This window comes from Geotrypetes seraphini, chromosome 15 (assembly GCF_902459505.1).
Source record: "Geotrypetes seraphini chromosome 15, aGeoSer1.1, whole genome shotgun sequence".
NCBI classification, from domain to species: Eukaryota; Metazoa; Chordata; class Amphibia; order Gymnophiona; family Dermophiidae; genus Geotrypetes; species Geotrypetes seraphini.
Genome location: NC_047098.1, coordinates 2,989,293 through 3,010,242, shown reverse-complemented (window position 1 = coordinate 3,010,242; position 20,950 = coordinate 2,989,293). Strand labels below are relative to the sequence as shown.

The 20,950-nt window shown below is 41.7% G+C and overlaps 1 protein-coding gene across 2 annotated transcripts in view; it reads left to right on the top strand.

The window, feature by feature from the left end:
* PLEKHM2 (pleckstrin homology and RUN domain containing M2) overlaps positions 1 to 20,950 on the top strand; it is a 68,455-nt gene that overhangs the window by 17,509 nt on the left and 29,996 nt on the right. Inside the window, exons 2-7 of one of the 2 annotated variants that reach the window (XM_033921918.1) lie at positions 6,708 to 6,814; positions 12,083 to 12,192; positions 14,703 to 14,802; positions 15,090 to 15,177; positions 15,296 to 15,482; positions 18,735 to 18,794. In XM_033921918.1, coding sequence (XP_033777809.1) covers positions 6,708 to 6,814; positions 12,083 to 12,192; positions 14,703 to 14,802; positions 15,090 to 15,177; positions 15,296 to 15,482; positions 18,735 to 18,794 — 652 coding nt within the window. The remainder of the gene's footprint in view (positions 1 to 6,707; positions 6,815 to 12,082; positions 12,193 to 14,702; positions 14,803 to 15,089; positions 15,178 to 15,295; positions 15,483 to 18,734; positions 18,795 to 20,950) is intronic. The other variant, XM_033921919.1, reaches the window with a different exon arrangement.

Here is a 20,950-nt window from a genome sequence, read left to right as displayed (position 1 = left end):
TCTTATTAGAAGTTGTCATCTTTATTAACACCATAATGAAGCAGCATTTACGCCACGTAGGTATTTAAACGTCTCTGTTATATCTCCCACCAGCTCCTACCCCCTCCCCCTTTCCCTCTGCTACCAGTCCCAGACTGGGTTCACTCCCTAGGATGGCTGGAACTTGCAAGGGCAGCATTCATAGCCCCCCCAGGAAGTTCTGGGGAGGAGGGAGACACCCAGTGGTCAGATTCATGGCCTGTGGCCTCCCCTGGATAGATGTGAAGGAAGGCTTTGGAGCCAGATCCTGGTTACTATTTGAGCTGAAGTGGGAGGAAACAAAGAATTTGCTCAGACCGCTCTGTGGAGGCATTTTATCAAAGGCCCAGGCGGCAGCTCTGTCTGCTGTGCAGTGAGTTCGGGCTACAACCGTGGTGGGAATACCGATAGCCTGGCACATGCCTAGAATAAGGGAGTGAGGTTGTGCTGCTGCCTGTTTGGGCCTTGCCAGCTCTGTAGCTCTTTCGACTGTATCATCCGGCCTTTCCTTCGATCCTCTCCACCCCCAAAAAAAACATTTTTAGCTTTTAATGGTCTCGCAAGCTAGGAGGAGTCTTGGAAAGGATTCATAAGACTCCCTCCCGCTCCCCCCATGTGGCTAAAAATACTTGTGACTGATCCTCTGTTCCCTTTCTTTATCCTCCATTTGCCAATTTCCACCTTTTTTGTTTTCTAAGTTCAAAAACACAGAGAATGAAAGCCTAGTTTCAGAAAAGATTACAGTTGAGATACTAAGAGTCAGTCCAGTTCTGGCTCAGGTCTCTGCTCCCTGGACGAGCTGGTACTATGACTGCAGCGTTTGTGGTCCCTGAAGTGAAGAGAGACAAATTGATCATGCTGGTGACACCTAATGACTGGATTTGAGGCCTATAATTTCAGGAGAGCTCTGGTGTATGATATGACTGTCCACCAGACAAAGTGTTTTTGATCTTTCTGGCCCAAGTGCTAAATTACCTTATAAATAAAATTGCATGCTATTTTGGGGACCACAGTCTGAGGGTCTCGGTCTAATGGTGGTCTTACTTGCAAGTGCTTATGTGTTTTGGTTTCGCTTTTATTTTGGGATGAATGGGGTCTTATATTTCCTATTATTGGAGTGGATTTCTTTTCTTTACATTATGTAAACGCGTTGACTTGCGTGCCAACAAAGAAATGATAAATGAAGAATATGAAATGGAAGCTCTGATTTGAGGTGAAGCCCGAAAGGGGGCAGGAGGAAACTGGCAGGTCAAAACTACACTTAGGAGAACATGCACTAAACCATAACTTAGAATAACTCTCTCCCCCCCCAACCCCTTTTTCTTCTGCTCCTCTGAGCTTCCTTATTCCATTTGCTCTGCAGTACTGAAAACCAGTCACACCTGCCTGTCCTTTGCCAGGAGCGCAGTCAGAGTATCTGTCCAAAAGATGTGGATTGTACCTTGGCATAGACACTTTCCTGAACCTGGCATTAGGGATCAATGATGTGAAACAACTGGGAAAGTCTCCTCCTCGGAGCCTCCAGAGCATCTCCAGCCCTACTGAGCCAAGGGGATCTCCCATGAAGCATCTCCAGCCCTACTGAGCCAAGCAGGATCTCCCATGAAGCAGGCCAGCTTGTTGACTATTCAGGATTTTATGTAGAAAAATACATGATGAGAACTGAGATGTACATCCGGAAAAGGAGGGATTGGGATTTCTGCGATCTCTTGCCAAATGTGCTTTGTTACCACTTGAATAACTGTGATTTAACTATAGAGCCTACACCCTAGAACTGAATTGGAACTGGCAAAACCACACTTCTTTTAAAATTAATCCCTCCACTGGCAGCCTGAAAGATGCGGAAGGGGAAATCCACTTTTGGGCTACACCAGGCGTAACACACTTTTCTCAGTCACTGCCTCTCAAATTTGGAATTTGCTACCGGTCATGGTAAGGGAAGAAAAAACACTTGAAAAGTTTAAAGAGAAATTACAAAGTGACCTATTCAAGGACGCTTTTGGTTAATTCTTCCTAGAGCAAACCCGACATTGACACTCTCGGCATTTTCCTCCTCCGTTCTCTTTCCTATACCAATTGTAGTTCCTCCTACTTTTCTCTTGTTTGAAGTGTATCAGCATGTCCCCCCAGTAAATTGTTTCTTTTCCCCATTTTTAATGGTCATCGCTTTGAAATTTCTGAAAAAGGCGATTTTTATCAAATTTTAAATCAACTTGAAATGCCACACAGTGATTATGTCCTCTGCAGTAAATATCCATAAAATAACTCACACACATTCTACAAGCAGAGATGCATTGAAAACCTCCTTCATATACGGTATATATAAGGTAAGTACTCCCCTCTCTTGCATTTTGATAGGTTGGGAACACCAGCATTTTCACCTTGGTTCACTAGGGGAATTGAAACAGCAGCTGATCTGGCAAACTCAAATGCAGCTCAGGGGAATTTGTTCCTTCATTGCATCAAGAGGTGGCACAGATTACGCCCAGGGATCAGAACGGGAGAGGAATATGGGACAGAGTTTAAAGACCAGAGAGAACTGCTTGGTGTTGGTTCCTATCTTTCTGGTAAATGAAGGTTCCAGAATTCAGCTGGAGGTTTTAGCAGACAAGAGGCCGAAAAAGCTTCTCCACTCACAGAGGAAGAGTGTCAGGTGTGCTTCACCTCTGGTAAAGGAGGCTTAGTTCAAGTTTTAGCAGATGTTTTCTCTCTCTGAGATGGGATTTGTGAACACTAATGAGTCTGTTACATGAAGGGAGAGGTTTTTTTGGGTCACCGAGAGATGAGATCATTCTGGGCTTCATTACAGATACTCCTTCGGGATATGGAAGCACTCAGTTCTGAGCTGAAACAGCAGAACATTTTCTTTTGGAGATGCTTGTGATGGTGCTCCAGTGACTTCACACACAAGCCTGTTTTGCTTATCTGGCTCTGTTTTAAGGATTGCCGGTAACTCTAGTGAAACTGCTGTGGTTAGTTCACAACACGGCATCACCTTCTCCTGCTTTGAGAGAACTGATTTTAGTTTGCCGTTCAGATGCTTCTGTATTTAGAATTGGTTGTAAAAGAGTGGCATCTTTGCTCTCAAGATTGAGATTGAGTGAGCAGGGCAAGTGACAGCCCTGGGCTGCAGAAGTTCCACTTTTCTGTGTTGTGGACTTCATGACCTGACATTCTGTGGTATTTCCGAGGCAGTTAAAAGCATATTTGTTTAGTAGGGCTCATAATACTCTGGATATTGGTCAGACCAGCAGCTGCAATTAACCTGCACCCTTCCTGCAAAACCTCCACTGACTACCAGCAGCTCACAGGGCCAGACTTCAAAGTTATGTTCAAGTTCTTATGTTCAAGGTCCTTAAAGCAAGCCAGAGTATCTAAAGAATAAGTTAGAGGCCTCACAGGGGTAGAGAGACCCACCAATGAGCGAATAGAGGCCACATCTAACTGGACACTCCTCTACTTCAGGAAGTAGGCAAAAGCCTGGCTCTTCTCCTGAGCCTTTAATGGCTTTTGCAACCGACTATCTGTCTCTCCACACCTGGACTAGCTTCCAGCATCCCTTGTAAGTAAGACCAGGTCCACAGACCATCTGCCGCCACTTGAGCCATCTTGTATCAACTGCACTTGTCCTCTGCTGCCACTAAGATGTTTCATTTGTATTGTGTTGATATCACGAGTGTCATATCTGTGATATGAATGTATCATTGATGTTTTAATGTGCTTATTTCTGACGGCCTATTATATTATTACTATTATTAGAATTTAATTTGTCTTAAGCTGCCTTTCACTAAACTGGGGTAGAGGTTTGTACCGCAGCCCGGGGTGCGAAATGCTCCGACACTCATAGGAATGCAGTGTGGAGCATTTAGTGCTCTGGGCTATGGTAGAAACTTCTACCACGGCTTAATAAAAGGGAGGTTATTTATTTAAAAATTTTATATCATGCTCATCCCAAAACCTGAGCAGGTTCCATATAAATATTCGCAATTCACCATAACTACATTATAACACAGTTAAGAAAAGGCTTCCTGAAAATAATATGTCTTCAAACATTTGCGAAAAAAGAAACTAATTGAATGAGGAAGGACATTCTACGGTTGAGGACCCGCCACGCAAAATCCCTTTGGCGAGTTGAAACCTTGTGCATCGGCTGCGACGAAGGAAATTCAACCAACTGCTGAGACTGAGATCGTAAAGAACATGACGGCACTTATGATACTTTCCAAGTTTACCTTGTCGTTATAGCTGATAATCATTTTATTTATTGATTTCTACTGCCTTTTCGAAGAAATTCACCCAAAACTCTTCAGTGTAAGTTTTGTCAAGCTTAGCCCCTAAATATATAACAGACCTTTTCTCCTTCACAACCAACAGATTCAGGAGAGCTTTGTTTCTCCACCGGTTAGAGGTTATAAATTTAAAAGTCATCACCAACATCTTTTCTCACATCAAGCAGCATTATGGGGTAAAGACCTGGAACGACTGTTCGTGCCTACTACTTATAGGTGAAGGTACCTTTTAGGATAAGGCCCTCCGTCAGTAGTGCAGAGACTTGAGCCAGAGACTGAAGAGATTTAAAAAGGCTTTTATTAAACAAGCATATATGCTGGACTTCTGGGCAGAACTGGCTGCATAAACAGAAGACCCCGAGAATTTCGGACACAAAGGTTATATATGGTCCTAACCAGTCTAATCAGCTCTGACCAAAAGGTAGGAGCAGAGAGAAAAACAAAACCATAAATCCATCCTACAATCTATACATCAAGGCTAGCTAACATTAACATCCTCCTGGCCGTGCCTGGCACTAAGACAGATACATAGAACAGGCCTGTATGTATATGTGATTTCTCAGAGCAATAAAATGGAGTCACAGGTTGTTCTTTGTACTAATTATGACCCACTGATCTAAAATGGAGTTTCTTCATCTACACCGTGACCCAGCTATGTCAGCTAGCTAGGGATCCTTCAATAGGAAATTCAGGAAACGCCTAAAAACACATCTGTTCCTGAAGTACTTAGGTAACTGACCTATACAATCTTAGCCCTCAACAAATTATCTTTAGAACTGTTATTCACTAACTGAACTTTATTTATTCCACTCGATCTGTAATACCTTTTAATCATTGTAAACGGCATAGAACTTCACAGTCCTGCGGTATATAAACTGTTATTATTATCAACACAGTATTGGGTGAATCACTTCAGAAAGACAGTTTAAACAATTCTAATAAATAAAAATAATTTGCGAGAATTTGTATGGACTTTACTGATTTATAATAGTTTTTTTTAATATTGTGACTGTGATAAATGCATATTATTACAGACTGCGGTTTACAACTTTTAAGTTTAATAAATACAATGAATAATAAATCTATTGCTTCTATTTATGAGCATTAGACTGGGGTCAAGGTCTTAAACTCTTTTTTTTACAGGAGATGAGCTTTTAAAGTGGTGGTCTGTTGAAGAATTATGTGCACGACAGAAAAGTGGGACTTGGGTGGGATTGTATGTGATGATCTTAAGGTGGCCAAACAGGTTGAAAAGGTGATGGTGAAAGCTAGAAGGATGCTAGGTTGCATAGGGAGAGGTACGGCCAGTAGGAAAAAGGAGGTATTGATGCCCCTATATAAGACTTTGGTGAGACCTCATTTAGAATATTGTGTACAATTCTGGAGTCGCACCTTCAAAAAGATATAAACAGGATGGAGTCAGTCCAGAGGAAGGCTACTAAAATGGTGTGTGGTCTTCATCATAAGGTGTATGGGGACAGACTTAAAGATCTCAATCTGTATACTTTGGAGGATAGGTGGGAGAGGGGAGATATGATAGAGATGTTTAAATACCTATGTGACATAATGCCTGAAAGGTTATTCCAGGGTGAGAGGGCATAGAATAAGGTTAAGAGGTAATAAGTTCAGGAGTAATCTAAGGAAATACAAAAAGGGTGGTAGATGCATGGAATAGTTTCCCAGTAGAGGTGGTGGAGACAAAGACTGTCTGAATTCAAGAAAGTGTGGGACAGACACCTGGGATCTCTTAGGGAGAGGAAATAATGGATGTTGAGGATGGGCCGTTTGTCCTTTATCAGCCGTCATGTTTCTATGTCTGTGTATGGTCAGATGTTCTGTTAGGTTGATCTTTTTCTGCTTATTTCATTAAATAGTCTAATGGCAGTGAACTGGTTTTCTTAGATTTTGATGTCAAAAAAAAAATTCTCCCAGTCAGTTGACTGCTCTGGAAAAGCATTTGCTTGGGATATTTTTGAACTGTGGCAAATGGCAAGATTCTGCCTGGGTCCAGATTCAGTTCCTTTCTCAGCAGGGGTGTCTGTACTACTGGGTCAGTGGTCAGTGAGTTCTGGAGAGGGGGTAGGGAGGTCACACTGCCAGCTGGTGCAAGGCTTTGGTCCAGCTCTCGGTTGCACAGCCGCATTTTGTGGTTTTCGGAGTAACATTTCACGTCCCTGTCTGATCAAAATTCCTCTTGGTGATAACTAAGCATTTAAGTTTCAGATTGGTTTAGGGAGTAGAGGGAAAAGAATTGATCAAAACACAAATCGAAATGAGCAAATGAATCTGTCCTGTTTGTTTTGCAATGAAAGGTCACAGTAAGGCTTTGCACAGGCAGCTGGACCTGTGTCAGGAGGGTTAAGGATTACATCAGTCCTGTTAATGCTCTGGTGTTTACAGTTACAGAGTTACTTCGCTGCTTGTGAAGACGAGACTCCAGCCATCAGAAACCATGACAAAGTCCTGCAGAGACTCTGTGAACACTTGGACCATGCTCTGCTCTACGGGTAAGGATGTCGCGTTTCTTTGATAATCTGCTCATCTGAATGAGTTGTCAAGTGGTCTCCTGCATGATCTATCTATCATGATGATGATTCTAATGTTTTTGTCGCTTGTATTTTATTGGCTTGACTTTAAGTCTGGGCTGGGCGTTACCTTGGAAAGACAGAACACAAACGCCAAATGAAATTAGCCATTGTTTGTCGATCTTTACTTGGAACTCCTAGGAGATGTAAACTAAAAAATCCTGGACTGCAGGTGAAAACATCTTGGTCAGCCTTGTCCACTTGTTTTTCCTGCTGTTACGATATCAGAGACTGTCCTTCATCTTCTTTTCCTTTTCTCTTCCTCATCACAGAGGATATTCTGTGCTTGTCCCAGGCATCTTAAGTTTGGACAGTTTTTGCTTCAGAAACCTTCATTAGGAGAACATCCCGTGCATTCACCAGTGCAGGCAAAAATGCAAAAACTGTGGTCCACTTGCAGGACAGTAAGAGTGGAATTCATCAGGCATCTTTAGGGTTTAGCACACCACTAAGGCCTGATTCTCTAAAGGATGCCTATTATGTGTCAATCATGCATCGGCATCCCATAGAGAACTGTGTCTAATTTTGCTACCAGGCCAGCATTTAAGGTGTCTGTCTCATGCCTATGAAGACGCGTAGAGACACTTATGGATGCCCAAGGCCAATTCTGAAGGAGATCACACCCATGCCACGCCTTGGGCATCGGTAAGTGTCGCTACGTTTCTTCAACGGTGTGCAACATATGCCTATGTTGGCATCCTTCCCCGCCTGCATATTTAAAAAAAACATACATCCCACCTATAATTGGGACGCCCGTTTGAAGAATCAGCCCCTAAAAGCCCATAGGTATAAATTGGACTTTAGAATTTAGTGTTTGCTAATTCCTTTAATGCACACTAAGTCCTAACACTGCTTGATGAATTCTCCCCTTAATGTGTTACTTAATAATAAGTCAAAAGTGTAGATGGATTGGGGACAGGGTTATCATTGTTTTGCTGGGGTTTGTTTGTTTGTTTTTTTGCTTGTTCTGTAATTGCTTGAGTTTTGCTAATAAAGTTGATTTAAAAATTTTTTTTAAAAAAGTGTAGATGGATCACATGGGAAAAGAAACCCAAGCAGAATACAGTAAAAGAAAATGAGTCAGGGTCTTGCAACTGACAGAGCACACAGAGGCTCTGCTTGCACCACTTCAACACAAAGGCAAAAAAAAAAGAGACCGTTATTGATTCCAAGAAGAGGAGGTTCAGCCCCCAGGAGGGGGGGCATCCGTAAATGCCCAGGAAGTCTTGTGGTTTCTCCTGGGCTTTTCTACAGCAGATCGGACACATGCAGTGTGGCTGTCTTATGCTGCTTGTATATTATGCAGAAGAGGCCTCTGACCACTTACGCAGTTGTTGAGAGCTAGAGGGGGCAAGAAATGCAATTGGAAGATTAAGGCTGCTAGAAAAAGCAAGAAAGTAGCGGCCACTCGCTTGGTGAAAAGCTATGACAGAACAATCCAGGTCACAGGGCTGGAAATTTTTGGCAGCGAAAACGTCTCTTGCATCACCTTTACAGATTGTGGTGATTAATGCATTAACTGTGTCAATCCTAAATATTCTTTAGCCCCACGGAGGTAAGTTTATTAAGTAAAAAAAGACTTAATAAATTTAAGAAGAGCAAAACAGAAGTAGAAAGAAAAGTGCCCACATTTCTTCCTCCTCAGTTGTGCCACGCTGACTCCTCTTGAAAGCAATGAATAATGAGCCCCTGATGGGATCTAGATGATGGAGTGTGACGTACAGCTGTGACAAAAGAGAAATTGAAATAAATACACGAATTAATGAGCTTTTCATTCACTTATTTCTAAAATTTATAATCCACACGATCTCAGTAGTTCACTACAATTCAGACATACGGTAATTAAAAATAACAATACATGAAAAATCAGACAATTTAAGCTCGTCTCTGTTAATCCAGAATGGAAATTCCAACTAATATGAAAAGAATGTTGGCGCTGACCTTAATTCTAAAATTACTGTGCGAGTACCTAAGTAGGAACTCCCTTGCTCGGGCAATGTTTCAGCCAGAAAAGGCATCCAGCAGTCTAAGGCATGGTCTTCCTCTTGCACCAAAGACAGTCTGAAGGTGTTTGGTGTGACTAACTTATTCTCCACACGTCCCCTTCTGGCCTTCGCACCATCATAACTTGCCATATCAAAGAGGTCCAGGTAGCGTGAACCTGGATCAGTTGCAGTAGAGGAAACCACAGCTTATGGCATATCTCCAGCTGGCTAATCAGAGCTGGGCTCTGGGATACAACCAACATAGAAACAGAAGCTTCCCAAGAGAAAATAACTTTGTCTAAGCTAGAAGAAGAAAAGAAAAGCAGATGATACCTTTTTTTATTGGACTAATGTAATACATTTTTTGATTAGCTTTCGAGGGTAACACCACCTTCTTCAGATCAGAAATTCAGATGACCTATATCGGAATATATATGTGAAATATAAAAGCATTCTAAAGACAGTCTCATGAGGAAGGTAGGAATTGTGTATGGATTGGATGGGTGATCAGAGGGTGACAAAGCAGTATAATTTTATGGTTTATGATGTGATAGGAAACCCAGATCTTTGTTAAGTCCTGCCTGGTGGGTGCCAAAATATTTCATCATTGTAATATCAAAGGCTTTATGTTCCTGGATGGTTTTCAAGCAAAACACAGTGGAGGAGACAAAAGCACGAAGAAGTCTTGTACCATTCCAATGGTGAGATTTATTGGATCTGACCAAAAAAATACTCTACAAACAAAATAATCACAAGATTAACCTACAAAGTAGAGCTTGAAAAATATCAATAATGCCACACATATAGGCTGAATCAGTATCCAAAACCATAAAATTCTTGGCCGTGAAGCATGTAATGAAGGAAAAAGACCTCAGACACCTAATGTTATTTCAAAACAGCCAAAGCTGATCAATTGAACGAGATTTCATGTAATTATAGGTCATAAAAAACCCTCTTGAAAATTTATCAATAACTAAATAAAGTGATTGTTATGACCTATGATTACATGAAATCTCATTCAATTGATCAACTTTGGCTGCTTTGAAACAACATTAGAAGGTGGCTGAAGTCTTTTTCCCTCATTACATGCTTCACGGCCAAGAATTTTATGGTTTTGGATACTGATTCAGCCTATATGTGTGGCATTATTGATATTTTTCCAGCTCTACTTTGTAGGTTGATCTTTAGATTTATTGGATTCCATATGATTAAAAGTGATGAAGAAGGAAATCATTTCTAGCTATGAGACAAGAAGCTAAAGAAATTGGTGCAGTCTTCCAATTTTAGTACCCATGCAAATGCCTTATTAAATATGCCGGGACTAAATATACTTTCTTTGTTCCTGAACACTTGTGAGCCTTCCTAGACTTGAAGAAAATCTCCAGGGGGTAATGGGAAGTAATTGGATATTGAGGGGCTTTTAAGCCGTTAATGCCTTTTCATTTATTTTTCTCTTTGTGTCTTTAGTTAAATTTGGTCCCCATTATTAAAGAGTTCCCCCCCCCCCCAGTAATTGTTTGAGGTCTAAGGAGAATTTTTGGATTCCTAATATGTTAATATTAAGTGATATTTATTGTTTTCTTTCGATTTGCCTACACAAGTTGTTTTACTTGTATATTATGTTAATAATTATAAAGAAAGAAAAAAAAAAGTGATGACTCAACACGTTTCAGCCATCAAGAGTGTTGGCCCTTCAGTAATTCCCAGCAATAGCGTCTAAAAGTGCCAACTCACAGAAGAGCAAAGAGACCTGGGAAACGCCACAAGACTCCTTTGTGCCTTTTTGTCTTGCGATGGATTTGTCTTCTGTTTTATATTGACTTGTTTTAGTATTTTCACCATAAAGTCATTAGTGTAATGCTTTGGTCTGGCAAAATGTTGTCCTACAGAGATGTCACCCTGGTTAGCATTGTAGAGCCTAATGTGGTGTTGATGTACATTGAGCCTTCTCTTAAGCATTTGGCCTCTCTCTCTCTAACAGAATCCTTCTTCACATTTTTTGCACTGAATAATATAATAATAATTTTATTTTTATATACCGCCCTACCACATAGTTCTAGGCGGTTCACATACATTACTGAAATTATACAATCGATGAATAAAAATACAATGCTCTAAATCAGTGGTTCCCAACCCTGTCCTGGGGGACCGTACCAGGCCAATCGGGTTTTCAGGATAGCCCTAATGTATATGCATGAGAGCGATCTGCATATAATGGAGGTACCAGGCATGCAAATCTGCTCCATGCATATTCATTAGGGCTATAAAATACGATTTACTAAAATACAATAAAAATTCTCAGTAAGATCAATTTGCCAGTCAATATTCTGGAACATCAGTTTACAAATTTATCAAATAAATCAGTTTTTGGTAATTTCCTAAAGGACACGTATGAGTGGGCCTGGGAAATAATAATAGTACTTAGCCATTGGTCCATTTTACCTGCCTGAAAACCAAGCAATTTATCGAAAAATCTCTTGTAATGACAATGTTTGGTCGGAAAATCAAATAAATATTGCCCTCGAGTAATTCTATTAGGTTTGTATTGTTCAAAGCATAGAGACAAGTAAATAGGAGCCAAACCAAACAGGTACAACCAAACTTAAGCATATTCTAGCCTCAAAAGACAACCAATGTAACTGTCTGTAAGATAGAGTGATGTGCTCATACTTTTTCAACCCAAAAATCAGTCAGACTGCCGTGTTCTCTATAAGTCTCAATCTCTTTTGAAGCTTTTTATGAGATCCCAGATATGTTATATTACAATAATCCAGTATGGACAGAACGGATGATTGCACCTGTAATCTAAATGATGCACTATGAAAAAATGTTTTTAGTGTCCGAAGTTTCCACAAGGTTGTATAACATATTTTTACTAGAAAATTTGTGTGATCCTCCAGAGTTAAATGGCAGTCCAATATGACACCCAAAATTTTTATTGAAGCAGATATTAAAAAAGTTTGATCATTCAGATGTAGAATTTGAAGATGAGCATTTGTTGGATCCCTTTATGCTGAATGTTTTACCCATGTGAGTGGCTGTGGGGCCCTGTGATATGTTGGCACAGTTTGCAGCTTGAGACAACCCCCCCCTAATCTACAGCTCCTAAATTATCAGTCTCATTCGTCTGGATGAGCATTACTGATAATAGCTTTGTGACCTGACTTCCTGTGCTCTAATCTCTGGCTGTTTTGTGTTCTATCAGGCTGCAAGATATTTCCTCTGGATACTGGGTGCTGGTGGTACATTTCACTCGCCGAGAGGCCATCCATCAAATAGAGTTGCTCCAGAATGTAGCCACCCATTTGGGACGCAGTAAGTATGTGAGGGAAAGGGTGGAGAGGTTAGTGAGAGATTACATCCTGTCTGCTTTGTGTGGTAGTTAGATGTGAATATAACATATAATTGTTCATCCTTGATTCAAATCTTTGCATGCTGCCGTGTTTCATTTACTGTTCAGACATTCTTTAAGTCGATTCTTGCACATGGGCTCAGAGCAAGCAAAACTTGAAAAGAAAATCAAGCAAGCGGGGAAGCGCTATGTGAATTTAACATAAGAACATAAGCAATGCCTCCGCTGGGTCAGACCTGAGGTCCATCGTGCCCAGCAGTCCTCTCACGCGGCAGCCCAACAGGTCCAGGACCTGTGCAGTAATCCTCTATCTATACCCCTCTATCCCCTTTTCCAGCAGGAAATTGTCCAATCCTTTCTTTAACCCCAATACCGTACTCTGCCCTATTACACCCTCTGGAAGCGCATTCCAGGTGTCCACCACACGTTTGGTAAAGAAGAACTTCCTAGCATTCGTTTTGAATCTGTCCCCTTTCAACTTTTCCGAATGCCCTCTTGTTCTTTTATTTTTTGAAAGTTTGAAGAATCTGTCCCTCTCTACTCTCTCTATGCCCTTCATGATCTTGTAAGTCTCTATCATATCCCCTCTAAGTCTCCTCTTCTCCAGGGAAAAGAGACCCAGTTTCTCCAAACTCTGTGTATGAAAGGTTTTCCATCCCTTTTATCAGACGTGTCGCTCTCCTCTTAATCCTCTTGAGTAACGCCATGTCCTTCTTAAGGTACGGCGACCAATATTGGATGCAGTACTCCAGATGCGGACACACCATCGCCTGATACAGTTCTGGTAGTAATACCCTTCTTGATTATACCTAGCATTCTATTCGCTCTCTTAGCGGCCACTGCGCAATGTGCCGTCGGCTTCATTGTCATGTCCACCATTACCCCCAAGTCCCTTTCTTGGGTACTTTCATTTAATCACATCCCTCCCATCGTAGAGTTGTACCTCAGGTTTCTGTTTCCCACATGGAATACTTTACACTTCTCAACGTTGAACTTCATCTGCCATCTCATCGCCCATTCCCCTAGTTTGTTCAAGTCCCTTTTCAATTCTTCACAGTCCTCTTTAGTCCGAGCTCCACTAAATAGTTTGGTGTCCGCAAATTTTATTATCTCACACTTATATATTAAATAGCAGCGGCCCAAGCACCAAGCCCTGCAGGACACCACTCGTGACCCTCTTCCAGTCCGAGTAGTGGCCCTTTACTCCTACCCTCTGTTTCCTGACCGTCAACCAGTTTCCGATCCATCTATGTACGTCTCCTTCCACCCCATGGTTCTTCAGTTTCCGAAGTAGGCGTTCATGGGGTACCTTGTCAAAGGCTTTTTGGAAATCTAGATATATGATGTCTATGGGGTCTCCTCTGTCCATCCGTTTGTTAATTCCTTCGAAGAAGTGCAATAAGTTCGTTAGGCACGATCTCCTCTTGCAGAAACCATGATGGCTGGTTATCAGAAGTTCGTTTCTTTCAAGATGTTCATCGATGTTTTCTTTTATCAGTGTTTCCGCCATTTTTCCCTGGAACAGAGGTCAGACTCACCGGTCTGTAGTTTCCCGGGTCACCTCTTGATCTCTTTTTAAAGATGAGCGTAACGTTGGCTATCTTCCAATCCTCCGGGATCACGCCTGTTTTCAGGGATAGATTGTAAATTTGCTGCAGTAATTCCACTATTTCCTCCTTTAGTTCCTTCAAAACCCTTGGATGGATTCCATCCGGACCCGGGGATTTGTCAGTTTTTAATTTTTCTATCTGCCTGCGTACGTCTTCAAGACTCTCTTCCATGGATGTTAATTTTTCTGCTTGATCTCCATTGAAGATTTGCTCAGGTTCCAGTATGTTGGTTGTGTCTTCATTTGTAAATACAGATGAAAAGAACATGTTAAGTCTTTCTGCCACTTCTTTCTCCGCCTTAAAAATACTTCCACCCACAATATGTGCTAGCCAAGATCTGAAGGACTTTTACTATAGTCATATGCCCCAAAACCATTCTGAATTCAAGAAAGCATGGGGTCTCTTAGAGAGAAGAGATAATGGTTACTGGCAGACTGGATGGGCCACATGGCCTTTAGCTGCCATCATGTTTCTATGTTTTCAAACAAGCCAGCCCAGGTGGCTTCTAACAGGTACAGAAGTTGTGCTTCCATGAGGAACCTACGGCAGTGGGAAGGGCATTCTTATAACCAAGCTGACAAGGGTAAAACGCAGTGCTGCTTTTATGACATGTATTTGATATGTATATGAGATTTATATGATTTATATGTATCTATATGATTCACTGATTGTTCAGTTCTTCTTGATGTGAACCACCTAGAATTTATTGGTGCAGCGGTATACAAAAATAAAGTTTATTATGTATTATCACACCAAACTCTTAAATCAAATGGAAGCACAAGATCCCATCTGCCATCGTCTTTAGTTGGTGTCGAGACAGGAGAATCGGAAGGAATCTCAAGGGCTCTGGATCTTTCTTTCAGGTCGAGCCTGGCTGTATCTGGCCCTCAATGAGAACTCCTTGGAAAGTTACCTACGACTCTTCCAGGAGAATCAGAGCCTTCTCCATAAATTCTACTACAAGTGAGTATAGATACAGCGTGATCTGTGGAGTGCCAACCCCCTGACAGAGCGCATAGAGTGAGCACGGGAGGCTTTGGCCTGACAAAATGACATGTGTCGCCTGACCTTTTTTTGTCATCTTACCTTTTTCTCCACGACATATGTCTGAGGATTTTTTGTAAACAAAACTGTTTCCCATTGCCAGGCTCCACACTGCCCAGTTTCTATGTTGACAAATATGTCCTGTTGCCAGGTCCTTTCATTGCTGTTCTTCTTATGTTTGATTTATTTTTTTTCTCTTGTTTCAGGAATTCGCTGGTCTGTAGCCACGATCATCTGACTCTATTCCTGACATTAGTCTCTGGGTTGGAATTCATTCGTTTTGAACTAGATCTGGTCAGAATATTTTTATTCCTCTCTGTGAAAGTTTATGTCCCCCTACTGCTTAGGTCTATCATATTCTACTGACACCTGAAAGGATCCAGGGCTAATTTTGGATCTCTCTGTCCTCTAGGATGGCCCATACCTGGATGTAGCTCCCTACATGCCAGAATATTACAAACCACAATATCTGCTGGACTTTGAAGACCGTCTTCCCAACTCAGTCCATGGCTCAGACAACCTGTCGCTCAACTCTTTCAACTCCATCACCTCAACCAATCTGGAGTGGGATGACAGTGCAATTGCGCCTTCCAGTGAGGGTAAGTAGCATCCACAGCAGATTAAGAGGCATAGTGAAGAAGGGATCAAAAATGCTTAGAATTATAAAGGGTCAGAACGACTATTTTTATTTTAATCTCTCTAGCTTGGCGATCTGAATGCCTTGTTTTTAGTGGTTTATAGTTTATTTTATGTAATATACCGTCCTTCCTTAAAGCATCCTTAAATAAGAAAGTTTTCAAGGAACACTTGAATCTGTCTAAAGAGGTTTCTTCTCTAAGGTGGGCTGGAAGCGAGTTCCATAATTGGGGAGCAGTGATTGAGAAGATTTTGTTATGTCTGGTGTTAATGATTTTTAATGAGGGCCCTGAAAGTAGATTTTGCTTTCTTGAACGTAAGGTTCTTGTCTGTCTAAGAAAGTAGGACAGTGTGTTTGTTGAATTTTGAATGATATAATATGGCTATTTTATAGGAAATGGGCAACCGGGAGTGTTTTTCAGAAGCGGTGTTACATGATTAGTCCAGTTTTGAAAGAATCAAGGAGTAAACAATTACCTTTCGTGCTTCCTTATCAAGAAATGAACTAATTGAACAAAATTGTCTTAAAGAATAGAAACATGATACCTGTAGTTGGTACAGATGATATAAAAGTTGAATATTTGTAATACATTAAATCTTGATCACATAATGAAATCAAATACCTGTCAGTCAGAAGTAAAAAATACTCAGAGGCCCAGATTCTCTAATCAGCACCTCAAAAGTGGCCACCCATTGCGTGTCAGTCACGCACGGTGCCAGCTACAGAATTGTCTTCGTCAAATGGACGAGTATGTCCAAAATGAACAGCAATTTTACAAATGGAGACATCATCAAAATGTTATAATCCTGTAAACATGCTGCCTGACATCCTTGTCCCTGGATTTTTGACAAATGGACCACCCATTGTGACCGCATTCAAACATTCGGGTCCTTTGTAGCTCTGTACCTGCAGTCTGCTTTGCGTAAGCAGATTCCTTTGAGAGCGGATGTTCTGCTCTTTTCTCAGAGGGTTCATTTGGGTTTGTCCAGAGGGGGCAATATGTTATTACAAAAGGCCTTTCTGTTGGCCTGCAAGTGTATACTTTTGTTGTGACACCAAGCTGAAGTGCCGACTCTTACTATGTGGAGGAATGAACTGTTTACTCTGTTGAAATTTGAATACCTGGATGTTCGGAGGAGAGGTCCTGGGCCTTGGAGGAAATTTAGGAGAAATTGGGCTCCCATTTGGGAGGGATTGTCCCCTAGAGCTCACAGTTCTTTATTGAACTTTTGACACTGGAGTGCAAGGGGGGGGGGGTTGAGGGGAGGGTTCTGCTGGGGGGGGGGTTGGTCTCTGTGGGTCTTCGTGAAGGACTGACATGAAAGATCCGATTGTTTCTGCATTTCCTTTTGTTAGTGGCTGTTGGTTTGTTTTGCCCTGTATTTCTATCTTTGAAAATTTAATAAAAAAGACTTATCTCAAAGGGATTTGAAGGGTCCCAACGCACGCTCTCATTCAGGAGACCCAATGAGAATTTCATGTGTTAATGCACATTTAGCTGTCACTGGACTGGTTTCCAAATACACCGTCTTCCCATTAAAAAAAATTGACAGCTAAATGTGGAGTCACAAAGAGGCTGATATCTGGTGCCTTGAGCTTTTTTATTCCCCCTGTTTTTATACACTTCTAAAAAAAAAAAAAAAGAATAATAAAACATTCTGAAAAAGGTCCTTGCTGTGACCATCCTGAGCTCCCTGGCTCCTTTCACAAGCTGCAAGAAAGAAAGAAATTAAAAACAAAAAACCAGCAGCAGTAGAGCAGCCAGTAAGCGTAATCAAATTTATTAAAAGTAACAACCACAAAAATGTATTGTTTCTATAGTGCTACCAGACGCAAGAGACGGTCCCTGCTCTGAAGAGCTTACAGTCTAATTATGACAATCACTGAGTACAAAAGGGGAGTCAGAACAAGTGCTCCTGAAGAGAATTAGAGGGGCTGGAGAGGTGGGAGGGGATTTTGAGGATTAGGATTTTTTATTATTAAATTAGTCAGTATAAAACAGTGGTTGAAGGTGTACAAACATCCATACTTTATAGGTGATCTTTCAATCAGCCCAACACAAAAAACATACATGTCAGGAATCTCACTAAAAATTAGGAACTCCAGTTTAATAGGACAGGAGACATTTAAGGGATGAACGAAAGGGAGGGTTCAATGAAATGAAAGACCTTGAAGAGAAACCTTAAAATCTGTCTAATACAGAGGGAGCAACAAATGGTAAAGGTTAAGAGAAAATTGAATTAAAAAAAATATCTACATGTACCGAAGTAAAACTAATCCTATGAGGAAATAGGAGGCTTTTAATTGCGACTTGAAGAGATTTTTCAGGCCTTAAGTAGAATGGTGGTGAATTCCGTAGTGTTGCTGCATCTGAAGTTGATTCCTCGACACCGAAAACCATGTGATCGTCTCTGGGAAAAGGTGAGCGGTTCCAAAATGTGGAGAGTTTTTTTTCTCCATAAACCCTGAAAAAGTTACCATTTGTTTTGTTGTTTCTGGACACTTTAGTCACCTTTTCCCAGCACTTTCCTTCCATATCGAGGCACTATTGGAGTTTCATTGTCCCTTCATGTGTAACATCAGGACCATTCTCTCAGCTACTATTGGGAACCTTGAACACGGCGGATGTATTGTGGAGCCCACGGGAGGTTGCCTCTTGAGAGACCTTAGCAAATTTACCCTCCCCCCTTTTACAAAACCACTGACGCATTTTTTAGCGCAGGCCGACACACTGAATGCTCTGCGCTGTTCTATGAACATCGGGACCAGCGCTAAAAATCACTTCTGTGGTTTTGTAAAAGGGGGTTATTTATAAATTAGGAGCTATTTACTGCCTTTCTGAGGAAATTCACTCGGAGCAGTGTCCAGCAAGTGTAATCAACTCATTGGCCATAGAATGGCTTAAACTGTATAGCGCCTCCTACTGGGACTGCAAGAGTTCTGAGCTCCCCACAGTGACTCCTACTGGCAACTAGTATTCACTGATGCAAACAGCTTAATAGCATTGAGTATAAGCAGAGATGGAGCCTAGAGACAGGTAAGACAGAGTAACAGGAATTACGTAGAAAATACAAGTAACTAACTTTAGGAAAAATTGTGCATGTAGTCGGGAAAGGTGCAGCAAATGGACCTTAGCTGTAAATATTTCCCCCGTTCTGTCCCCTTCCCTCCTTCCTCAGTTTCTAATCCTGAGTTTTATCCTCCCTTTTTGTAGATTATGATTTTGGAGACGTGTACCCAGCGCTGCCGTCCATGCCCAGTGCAGACTGGGAAGGTGGGACATAGCCCTCTCTTTCTCTCTATTTGCTGGCTTACTGCATGTTTTGGAATGACCCAGGCCTGACCTTGATGGAATTCTGTAAGGGGTCCCAGGTCTGATGGGAAGGCTTTCTTTGGGGCTGCCCTCTCTTAGCATCCCAGTCCCGCAGGCTCTTCTTGGCATGTTGATGTCATTCAGTGGACAAGAGGGCAGGTATTAGGCCGAAATCTTGATAGCATGGTGATAGGGACTGCATTGCTTCTGAGGACTCAAAATGTCTCCTGTAGCGATGACATTAGTAGAGATTCCCAGTGCTTCGTTTCCTTCATTGTCATACCAGATTGAAGGGCAAATTGATTTGAAAGCCCTTTGCTGTGTTGAAAATTCCTCACCATCGGGACCGTTTGTACTATTAAGAGAGTTGCTCCTCCCAAAGTAATTTTAGACTTACAGAATTCCATTAAGAGTGTTTGTTTTCTGCCATCCACCCTGTTCCTCCTCTACCTGAACTCTGTTTACAGATCACTCTGCTTACTAACAGAAACGAAACTTGAAATGCTCTGAACAAATCATGATCCACTAAGACCAGGAACAGCAGCCTCCCCTCACCAAGCACTCATTGGATTCCCTACAGTGTCTCTTGCTGGCTGAGATTGCTCCCACAGCCTATATGCCAGCATTAAACTGAATAGCACCTCCTACTGGGACTGCAAGAGTTGTGAGCTCCCCACAGTGACTCCTACAAGCTTTTCAGATTTTCAGGATATCTCTAATGAATACACCTGAAAGAAATCTCCATTGTATGCAAATTTGTCATGCATATTCATTGGGGATAACGAGAAACCTTTCCCTATAGTCCCTGCTGCTGAAGTGCATGAAAACTTCTTGTATAACCTGTTGTTTTGGTTTGGGCCTTGCTGGTTCTGTATCTCCCATAATCCCCTCTGGTGGTGGTGGTGGTCATGATTTTGATTCTGTGCTGTTTGTTTTGAAGCCAATGGTTTATATAATATATACATGTAGACCTGTAGCATTTCATTTAAAACACTCCTTTTCACCTCTGTGCCAAAGGTGAGGCACAGCATTCATGTAACCAATTGTCAGCACCCACCTTAAAGCCATTAGGGGTTACTTGCCTACTAGCAGAGATTGGCACCGCACCAGACTGCTCCAAAGGTATGTTGGTTAAGTATGGGATTTTGCTTGATGGGCTAAGGACGGCTCCTTGGCCTGTTGAATGGGAGGGGGAGGGAAGGCTCCGCCATTCAACCCCAGTGGAGATTTCCTGATACAACCTTTGTTAAAGCTTGAGTAAACCTCCATCTAGAAAGAAAAAATGTCGGCTTTGGAGGCCAGCTTGTGACTTTAGTCCTCCAGACCAGTTAAAACCCTCTTCAGCAGTGACTTAATAAGGCTTGGGGCTAGTGGGTTAGATGTTTGACATACCCTTCTTCCTTGTGGTAGGTTAGGGAATCCTTGATGACTCGTTTGCTGGAAATCAGCAATAAAAACTGTTGAAACATAAAACCCACTTCATTCCCAGAACCTGGAGGATTCATTGCACAAGGGCAGAAATGTAATCAGACTTCCGCTGTCTGGATATCGGACTTCTTTATTATTATTATTTGATAATATATGATTTCTATTGCAATGCCAAAATTCAGAAGTTCTACAATAAAACCAAGTTCTTCTAGCCTGGATGTCAGGGTTCCGATGACTCCTGTTGTCGAGATCAGATATTTAGGAAGCTGGAGAGGTCCAAAATTGGAGGGAAGCTCTGGGGGGTTGTGACTGAAGGTTCAGCCTGCTGTGGCCCAGTAGAAGCTAATAATGAACTAGAAACCCAAAAGAGCAGAAATCAAGGGAATAAAAACCCAGTGTGGGCTAATGTAGAAGTTCTGAACTGTTTGGACTAGCATAGAGAATAAGGCAGGGGGAAGCCTTTATCCCCTTTGCTTTACTCCCTATATGTGTTGGTGAAATTTAGGACTTGCAAGGAAATTGGAAGAGTCGCAATAGGAGAGGAGGTGATAAAGTACCTGGCATTTGTGGGTGAAGATTTGAATCACTACTGTGAAGATATTGCAGAATAGTGTTGGGCCTTAGACTGAACTTGTCTAAATCAGAGACAAATCCAACATAGAGATGGTGGGGGGGAGGGGGGGAATCTG